General features: G+C 41.5%; 1 protein-coding gene across 3 annotated transcripts; it reads left to right on the top strand.

The window, feature by feature from the left end:
- Window positions 1-1,520: 1,520 nt before the first annotated feature.
- On the top strand, window positions 1,521-9,265 carry alg14 (ALG14 UDP-N-acetylglucosaminyltransferase subunit). Of its 3 annotated transcripts, XM_047349115.1 has the most exons (5): window positions 1,521-1,730; window positions 2,475-2,626; window positions 5,190-5,312; window positions 8,890-8,978; window positions 9,064-9,265. In XM_047349115.1, exons 1-5 carry the CDS (start codon window positions 1,586-1,588, stop codon window positions 9,074-9,076), a joined length of 522 nt encoding a protein of 173 aa, XP_047205071.1. In that variant the 5' UTR covers window positions 1,521-1,585; the 3' UTR covers window positions 9,077-9,265. The 3 variants fall into 3 exon arrangements, with proteins under 3 accessions (XP_047205071.1, XP_047205070.1, XP_047205072.1); XM_047349114.1 differs by having other exon boundaries at window positions 8,890-9,265; XM_047349116.1 differs by lacking the exon at window positions 1,521-1,730 and adding an exon at window positions 1,772-2,387 and having other exon boundaries at window positions 8,890-9,265.
- Window positions 9,266-10,055: the final 790 nt, after the last annotated feature.

The following is a 10,055-nucleotide window of genomic DNA, read 5'->3' as shown; positions in this document are numbered from 1 at the left end:
ATGAGGGATTGCTGCAAAGTCAACACCAGTGACTGTCCACTGTCTCTACATGCTCATCCAGGAGGAGTGAATGCTGCAAGTCACTGACTGGATGCAATCTGCTGGGTTTCCTTAGATAGAAAAACTTTTTAATTCCAATGTGAATAAATAACTGAATCTGACTGAACTGTTTGATAACTAGGATCAAATTAGAATGTATGACTGGATTTAATAGACTTTACTGTAACATGCCTTCAGACTATTTGTTATGAAGTGGCGCTATAGAAATAAACTGAAGTCAGTCCAGGTCTGGGTATGGATCATAGCAGTAGATGGCAGCTGGAGTACAGGTCAGCTCAGGGTGGCAAAGTGTCTATGAACACTCCAGTTTTATTTCTAAAGCTCTGTTGGAACAGACACAACCTGCTTAAGGTTAGACTCATTAAATACTAAAAACAAGGATGTTTAACCAAAGTAAAGAAGCTCTATAAAGAATCCATAGCAATTCAAAGCTAAAAATCTGAATACTATTGGACAAGAAAAAAATCTACAAAAATTTCTGTTAAATGACTGATGTATGAGGAACTCTGTAGAATAGCTTAATGTGCAGTTTTCAAAGATCACGGCAGGATTTGACTTTTAATGTGAACAATGTCTCAAAGCTCAGTGACATTTGTACAAACAGGTGCATATGGATCCTCTTGGATAAGAAAATAAGAGTAAAAGACAAAAAATAAGCAGCCACAGAAAATTCATCAAGATTGTAAGAGATATAAGTACTAATGAATAGGCAAGTTGATTTGTATCGCACATTCCAGCAACAAGACAATTCAAAGAGCTTTAATGATGACAAAAAACATTTTAAAAAAGTACATTGCATGGGTATGAGAAAGAAAAATAAACTAAGTAAAGGTAAAGAAAAGATGGACTAGAGATTGAATTTAATTACCTCAACCTTTTTGTAAAATTGTAAGACTAAATGAACCAGGAAATGTACGTCTTTAACCCATTCATTGATGCACTCAGTGCTTTTGGGTCCATATTTTTTCACCATAAAATCAAACGTTATCAAAGCTATTTGTTCTTATGTTTTTGTGATAGATGTTATTTCTACCTGCTTAAAAATTGAACTTGAATACGTAATATTCTTTCGTACGTAGCTCTGCTTAGAAGTTCTGCCCACTGTTTTTCCACCATTTTTTTATTTCAAGCAATAGTTTCCTGAGTGTTCTAGTTGCTTTTTGAACACCAGTTCACTCACTGGACTTATTACTGAGCAATAAATCAACCCATCTTTATTAAACCAATACAAGTATATTTTGCTATGTTTCTATGTGGGGTTGCTTGCCCATGTCTGGCTTTATTCTAGATTACCTTTAAAATCAGACAATTAAAAACCAAACATTTAAATATTGAGCAGTTTTAAGGTTCCTGGCCATGGCAGCTATAAATAAATAAATAGATGACAGCTAATTGATGGATGTATTTAAGCAATTACTTTAGTAAACCACGAGGAGGCGGCAATGCAATACAAATGAATGATATTGCCTCCATTGCGAAGAAGAAGCACCGTCTGTTTTTGTCCAAAACAGCTTCCGTAGATGCCATGACGTTGCTGCTAGGATTCGTGTTCGCTCTGTTCCTGACAGTTTTACTATTTCTTCTTCGGTTATATTTGGTTGTAATCTCGGGATCCAATCAGCCGCCCGGAGCCAGAGGCCATGTTGCTGTTCTGGTCGTTGCAGGATCAGGTGAGATCCAGAATGGAGTCCCAGCAGTCAGACAGGCAGGCAGCTTAAACAGGAACTGTCCACCTCCCCTCCATCTCTAGGCTGGGTACTAACTGGTTCCCAGTATGCAGTTTACTGGAACAGGCCGTGTGTCCCGCTGTAGAAAGTAAAGGTTGATCCAGTGTTTTGTTGCAGCAGTAATTGTGCACATCCAGAACCAAGGTGCTGTTTAGTTCTAATCCATAAAGATATGATCTGATGTGTGAGATGACTGAGTTGAATGAAGGACAGACCCAGTCAGGTGGGTTAAAAACAGCCCTGATGCACCCAGCACTCACCTGTCCTGGTCCAGAGATAAACTACACTGAAGTGTTAACCTTAGATCAGTGACAGCAGTGATGGCTCACCAGAGCGTGAAGTAAAGAGAAGCTGGTCAGGTCACTGGAGTCAGCCTCATTAACGCGAGAAATCCACACACATCTTTGTTTACAAGTTATAGTTCATTTGCATAAAAAAGTACAATGTGAAAGCGAAAAGTTTGAGTATTTCAAAATAATCAGTGTCTGAAATCTGGTACAGCAGACAGTCCCAAACACAAATGCTGCTGTTATCAGACACATTCAATCACGCTTTGAAACATAAAGCAGCATTCATTCATGCTCTCATCAAACCAACAAGGTAACTACAAAGGTGGACCATCATAATCATTTAGAGCTGCAGGTTGCTGAAGCTTCTCTTCCTGTGTGTTTGGTCTATGTTTTATAGGTGGTCACACCACAGAGATCATGCGACTGATGGAGAGCCTGTCTGCAGCTTACACACCTCGACACTACGTCATCGCTGACACTGACAGGATGAGCGAGGAGAAAATTGTCACCTTCGAAAGCTCTAAACCACAATCACACTCTGACTTACAGGTACAAACATTTGCATGAGAGGGACCATTAATGTACACCAGATCATGTTCTACTTGATGGGTCGGTTTCACTAATAACAGACACAGGCACATAGAACCAGAGCTGCTGCCCAGACCAGTTTAGTCCCAAACATCCATTAACAACACCACTGCCGATCTATGTCTGAAGCACCAACCAGGCAAAAAGTCCAAAAAAGATGACGTTGTCCAAGAAAATCATCATTTACTAATGTGGTCTATAAGGTGGCACAAAGTTCCCTTAACTTCAGAGTTCCTCACAGTTCCCCAGGTGACCATATTAGCTAATCAGTTTGAAACATAGAAGAGACACTAACTTCAACTCTATTAGGAACCATCGTTCCAAATACAAAGAAAGAGCCAGAGAGCGCTGAGAGGAGCCAAATATGGCACACAAAAGATCCAGAGAACTGAAAATACTGTTCCTGCACTCCACACATTGATTCCAGAACAAATAGTCCAGTGTCCCGGTACTGATTTGACACATTTCGTCTCAGAGAAAGGCAAACAGTGGAGAGGTTTGAACAGAATTAGCCATGACCAAGTTTTAGTTACACTCGCCTGTCGCTCATCTGGATTACTTGTACCAAGATCAATCAGCCCAGCCCAGGCCTGCCTGATGAGACAGGTTGAGGTTTCCAAGCGTAGAAATCAGTGTTTAGAGAATGGATTACTGGTCAATAAATCATAAAAAGCATGTAGGTCACATATAAAATGTGGTTGGAAAAACGGTGGTCAAACATCATTTCTTATCTGCAAATTGTAGGAAAATTATTTTCAGGAAGGTGGGAGGGAGATGGGAACTAATAAACCTTAACGGGGAAAAGCTTCGTCTCAGGCCAGAATTAAAGCCCAATTAAAGTCCTTCTGGAACCTGAAGAAATACAAAATACAGTTTTCAAATGATGATTTAATTTATTAAGGGAAGTCCAAACCAACCTGGTTCGATGTCAAAATCACATGTTAACTGTAGTTAACCACATTTTATGGTTCATTTTTTACAACCAGGTCTGATTACCACCTGACCTGTAGAATCAAGAACTCAATTAAATAGAACCTGACTGACACAGTGAAGTAGGCTCCAACACATCATGCCCCAACCCAAACACATGTATGCACAGGAGACGAACCAAGTCATGGATGTCTGGATCAGTCTGGAAGTAGGGCTGCGTGATATTAGAAAATCTTGTGATGAAGGATAATATCAGGTGCGATATCTGCCTGTTTTCCTCTTTTCTCTCTTTCTCTGTGCTTCCATCAGTCTGTGACCTTCAGCATTTTGGACAATGTCCTCATCTGCTTCCATGAGACTCCAACCAACTAGATAAATATTACATTAACATGTAAAATACGAGTTCATAACATTTAGTGTATATTAGTCCACAATTACTGGACTCATTTGTGATATAAATATTGCACACAGCGATATTGCCATGATGATATATTGTGTGCAGTTCTATCTGAAAGGGTTATAAAGGCGCCTTTTGAAAGGTGTGCACCCTGTTGCATCTGTTACTAAACTAATGCAGCATTTCAGAAAAACGAGCCCACCCCTGATTGGCTCAAAAAAACAAAATGAAAAATTTCGATTGTCCTAGTTAAAGTCTGAACATACAAACCGAGATGCTGTTGACTCTTAATATGATGTTCATGCTGAAAATTGTCTAGTGAGGCTGAATTAAAACAATTCTGCAAGGAAGAGTAGGCTGAAATTCCTCCACAGTGGTGGAAAAGACTCATTGCCAGTATCACCAATGCTTGCTGCTGCCAAGGGTGAAACAACTACTTATTAGGTTAGGTTTAGGGAGCAGTTAGTTTTCACACGGGGCCAGGGTGGTTTGGAGAGCTGTCTCCCCTTAATAACTGTTTTATTTACTCAGATTATCGTTGTCTGGTGTTAACATTTGTTTGAGGAGGCAAAGGATTATGACATAAAGCTTTGTGAGAGGGGGTCTGAAAGAGACTTGATCATGATCAATGATGATTGTCAGGAAAAAACAGAACTTTGAGTCAAGGTTGTCAGACTTAAAGTAAACAGGTTGAGCAAAGTGATAGAAAAAGGCAGAAAACAATCTAAAGTTGGCTGTGAGGGTCAGCACCGGGGATGAGTCCATGTCTTTACTCTAAAAACTCACTGTGCATCATGGGAGACAAAAGGACTCTGATTAAATATGCTTGAGAAGGATCAACTAAAATGTCGAGGAGGTCCAACCTGTTTGCATGGTCAGCTGCAGGACTCTACATCATCTGCCACGAAGAATGTTTTTATATAGAGGCAGTTAATAACTCAGGCCATACTGACCCAGGATAAGACCCAAGCTGACCCTGCTCTGACCTAAGGTCAAGGTTGCTGTGTACTGTTATATCATGAGGGCTAGTGCAGTAGGTGGAATGTGCTCCTGAGTCATTCAATGAAGCATACGTCTCATTTCATTCAACAGTAACAGTACTTTAATAAGAAATAGAATATAGACATTTGCTGGACTGTTTAAGGCAAATCTATTATTGACGGAAAAGAAAAAGCCCTCACCATGTTTTCCTTTCAGTTCACCATCAGTCGGATCCCACGGAGTCGAGAGGTGCACCAGTCATGGAGTTCCTCTGTTGTCAGCACCCTGACCGCGCTGCGTTACTCCTTGCCTTTGGTGTTCAGACTCAGACCTGACATGGTGAGAGACCCAAACACCTGACAGCAACATGCCTTGTTATCAATGATTCTCTATGCACAAATAGTTGTCTTTCTGTCTATGAAGTTCACATCAGAATTGGACTAATGTAAGTAAACGCTGAGGGACTGATCACAAGTCCTTTGAGCTATAGCTAGGCCTAAAAGTATTAATACCCCTGGCAGATTTAGATTTAAAAGTCTTTTCATTCAGCCGAAATGGGAAATGAGAAGTTCATCTCTCCAAAGAGAATCACTGAAACACATTGTTGATTTTTGAAAAGAAAATGATTTTTATTCACATTTTAATACAAAATAGCATGTCAGAAATATTGATATGCTTTTCAATATTGAATGGTAATAATTAACTAAACCCTGACAGCTAAGCAGCTTTTTGCATGTTTCCCCTGAGGACTTATTTTTGGTAGTGAGCTCCAAGTCTTTGAGGTTGAAAAGCCTCCTTGCCATCACCCTAATCTTTATCTCCCTCTGCTGCTTAATGAGATTCTGAATAGTTTCTGAATTAATATGGCTTCCAGTCAGAAGAACCATGTTGGTAAACTTAAAAGATGAGGTATGAATAACTATACCTGCATGCTGCCAGGTTAGCCTAGCAGAGTGATCAGATGACCCTGCAGTGAGCTAGGGTTAGGTAATGTGAGGTTAGCTACACTAGAGGTAAATAAATGACATCAGGGATGTGTTGAGACTGTATGCTTGTTTTAGGTAGTCACCATTGATTAAACGACAGCAGTTTGAAATGTGAACACAGAAAACAAATGAGCACTGGATGGATTTAACAGAGTTCTTCTTTGACGCCATAATAAAGCATTATGAGGATCTGTATTTAAGACTGATTGTAGAGTCAGTTAGAACAAGCTAAGTGTTAATGTGTTCAGCTGGTGGAGTTGGCTCTGATTCTACTATGCTGTGTCAGTACTGTGGAGCTGTAGGTTGACTCTGCCCGACCCTAGAGCAGCTTTTCTTTTCCCCCTGAACAGCAGCAGCAGCCTCTGGCTGGACGCCACAGTCGCGCTCAGACTGTGTCATGAATGTTTGTTCTGTACCAAGCAGTTCAGCTTGTCAGTGTTGAGGCATGGCTCTTGAAGGCCCTTGAAGGAACATACTGTAAACCAGTGGAATAGCATGTATGAACAAGTAACTAGCAGCCTCTGCCTTCCAGTAATCCAATGATTCATATTTTAATTTCTTTGGAAGTGGTTCTGACCACTCCAGGTGTCTCCTTTATAAAACAACTAAATTGTACGTATGCCCAAAAGCCCTAAATGGTGTATGCCATGGAAAATCCAGATGACCTGATTCTAGGTCAGGGTTTCGTACGTAGCAGAGCAGCTTCTTTGTTGCTATCTATTGAAAGTCAGCCCTCCATCCAAGTTTTTGTCGGCTGACCTCTGGGGCCTCCCTCCCTCCCATGTGGATGGGTGCCTTACCTGGGGTGCCAAACCCGGCAAAAAATTCTAAGTCCAGAATCCAGCCGGATGTGGGCACAGCAGCCCGGCTGTGGAGGCACACTCCCATCCAGTGGTAGTTGTCTACCTTACCAGAGGGTGGGGGCTGGCCGGTCCCAGCCCCCCTGATGCAAAGCACCTCATGATCGTCAATATGTAGTTATAAAAGCCAGCTGATCAATGTTAGTTCATGGTTAACAATGGAAACCAAGGAGAAAAGAGCAAAGAAACGCAGTTTCACCATGTCAGAAATGGAGGTGTTGGTGAGTGTGGTGGAGAGTCAAGAACATATCATGTTTGGTAGGCACATTGTAGGGAAATCTGATGTCCAGACTGGTCATATTAACAATGCCATCCAGGACAGTAGGCATGTTTGCGCTAGCATTGGCTGTGATATCCCAGACCTATGGATCATTTCAGAGAATCATGTTGTACCTAAAAGTGGCTTCAGGCAGAGAGTTCATTCATTGTTATGTTTAACACACATCTGTCGCCTAATTCGCGCTAAAAGCCAGTTCCCAGTAACCCCAGAATGGTTAACACCTGTAACTGAACAGAGATTGAGTGGTTCCAGTGGGTCGGTCCCTCAATACTGGACCCAGTTCGGCACATTGATCCAAGAGCAATGCTTTAGGGAGACTAAATCAACATATTAGCCACTCATCATCATGGGTCAGGGAACCTTGGTGATCCCTGAAAACGCGTTCCCTCCTAAATTTCCCTTTTGCAAGGTCCTCCAGCAGCTCCAATGCATCCATCACGCAGCATTATGCACAAGTGTCTCCACGGTATTTAAATGTTTACAGCAAACAGTGTTATTGCCTCACAATGTGAGAGTTAATCTGTGGTCCACATCACCTTGGTGATCATAGTGGTGGGTGGGGGTGTGATGGTGATAAAACTTTGATGAAACTTTAAGATTTAAGTTGGTTTATTGGCCTTTGTTTGATTTATGTGAAAGGTTCTTATGTTTGTTATCCTCATCAGCGCAAGCATAAATAACACTGTGATCTTGAATGCTTATTATAAAGTCGATCTATGATGAAAGTTGGATGTGGATTGAAACTCAATGTCTGAGAGGAACCATGATTCAGTGTGGTTTCATTTCCCCACCTTGCTATCTGTGTCGCCAGTTTCCCCTGTCTCTAAAACGAGCGTACCCATGGGTCAGAGTTTGTGGGATCGCACATTCTCCGACAAGTTTGTTTTTTGTAGACCACAACCTTTGTGTGGAAAGTGACGTACACCAGTTTCAGGCCCCATTTTGTGCATATAGCACATTTATAACTGAGACCCCTGGTTAGTAGAAAGTGGAAAACAGGAGAATAGATCCAGGGATGTGTGCTTGTGTGAACTCACATTAGTCAAGAGATAAACATCTGTCTATTTTACCCTTGATGACCTCTGACCCATAATTGGTGTAACACACACTGATCAGTCTGAGTCTTCTCCTAGTCATTAACATGCATTAAAAGTGTCAACTACATCAATAACTACAGTAACATCTCCTTTTGATGCACTTTGTCAGTTAGAAAAATCAGGTTAAGGTCAGGAATATTAGCTTTTTTTAGGGTATTATTTGGGCTGATGTTGTAGCACATTGTTTTCCTGCTGCATTCCAAGCTACTGACCCCCTGAAGGAACCTGCAGGCCACCCAGATGTGTTTGTATGTGTTTCAGTCCTTAAAAAAGAAACCAGAAAGGCCCATATCAAGGTTAGCAGGTCAGGTGTCATGGAAAACTGGACATTGGTATTGGCCAGTACAAGCCTGGTTGGTGCATCTCTATCCTGGGACTGCTTTGTGTTCAGGGTAAGTATAATGAAACTTTGGCTACACATGTGTTTATATCAGAGCAGCCAGGTGAATGCTGTTCCATTTCTGTGATTAAAGCCAGTCTGACACTGCTGTGATGTGACCTACATGCTTTTTATCATTTATTGACCAGCAATCCATTCTCTAAACACTGATTTCCACGCTTGGTAACCTCGTTGGTGACCTCAGCCTGTCTCATCTGCTGCCATCCTGAAGCGATGTTCTTGTCTTTGTCTATGTCACTTCCTGGAAATGTGCTCAGCCCCTCCTCTCTCTTTGTGTCTGTGTGTTTTTTCAGGTGCTGTGTAATGGCCCAGGGACATGCGTTCCTCTCTGTGTAGCTGGACTCTTGCTTGGAATTCTGGGAATGAAGAAAGTCCAGATAGTGTATGTTGAAAGCATTTGCCGAGTGCAGACGCTGTCATTAACAGGAAGGATCCTGTACCCGGTGTCTGACTATTTTTTTGTGCAGTGGTCATCTCTGAGGGACAAATACCCCAAAGCCGTTTTTCTTGGAAGAATAGTATGAGAGGACGTGGGACAGATGGACACTAAGTTACACGAATGCAGCAAAAGGATTGTTTCAGGTTTCACTCATGAAGGACCACTTTTTCTATGTTGCTGTTTTCAAATGTATCCATAATTAAAACTGAGTGATAAATGTTGTAAACAGATGTTCTCTTTCAGCTGTTCTTATTATTGGGTTGCCACATGCTACACTGTCTTTGTTCATTTTGGAGCTCCTAGTGATGTCATTCTAAGAAAAATCTTTACATTTCTCGAATTCTAAGATTTTTCTTCAAATTTATTCACAAAGATCTTAGGCATTGAGAGAAATTTTAAATGAAAGGAGGAGCTTGGAGCTTTTTTTCTTCTTTTTTTACCTGTTCAACCTCCACCTGCTCAGTCATGTTCAGGGTCATTAAGGCTTCCATCTCCAGGCTTGGTCATGTTGCCTCTCCTTCACAGGGTGAACACACAGCGTCATACTATTGGCTTAAAGTAGGCAGTTAACATAACATGCATGTCTTTGTCTGTGGGAGAAAGCCAGTGGACCTGAAGAAGACCTTTGTGTTCTCAGGGAGAACATACAAACTCCACACCAGTTCTTCCTGCCACTGCCACAAACTGAGCTCAGCCCTGCTGCAATTCAATCAATTTCTCAACACGTTTGCAATGTAATGCAATGCAGACGTGCACAGCGCCCCCTACCAAACAAGATGGGTAGCTCGGTCAGCAGGGAGCTGAGGAACAGCGGCTGCTGACGTCACTCTGCTGCGCGCGCAGCTCGGAATGCTTTTTCGTTTTCGAGTTCTGGGCAGGACTTTACGGGCAGAAAACGAAAAAGCAATGTCTGCTTTGTTTTCTTTCTGATTATGGAATAAAATGTGAAGTCATGAAGAAGAAAATGGAAATAGGATGATTGATTACTAATTTTATTTATGGGTCAAATAATGCAGCCAC

Source organism: Girardinichthys multiradiatus, chromosome 21 (assembly GCF_021462225.1).
Source record: "Girardinichthys multiradiatus isolate DD_20200921_A chromosome 21, DD_fGirMul_XY1, whole genome shotgun sequence".
In the NCBI taxonomy this organism is placed as follows: Eukaryota; Metazoa; Chordata; class Actinopteri; order Cyprinodontiformes; family Goodeidae; genus Girardinichthys; species Girardinichthys multiradiatus.
This window is presented reverse-complemented; position numbering and strand designations above follow the sequence as displayed.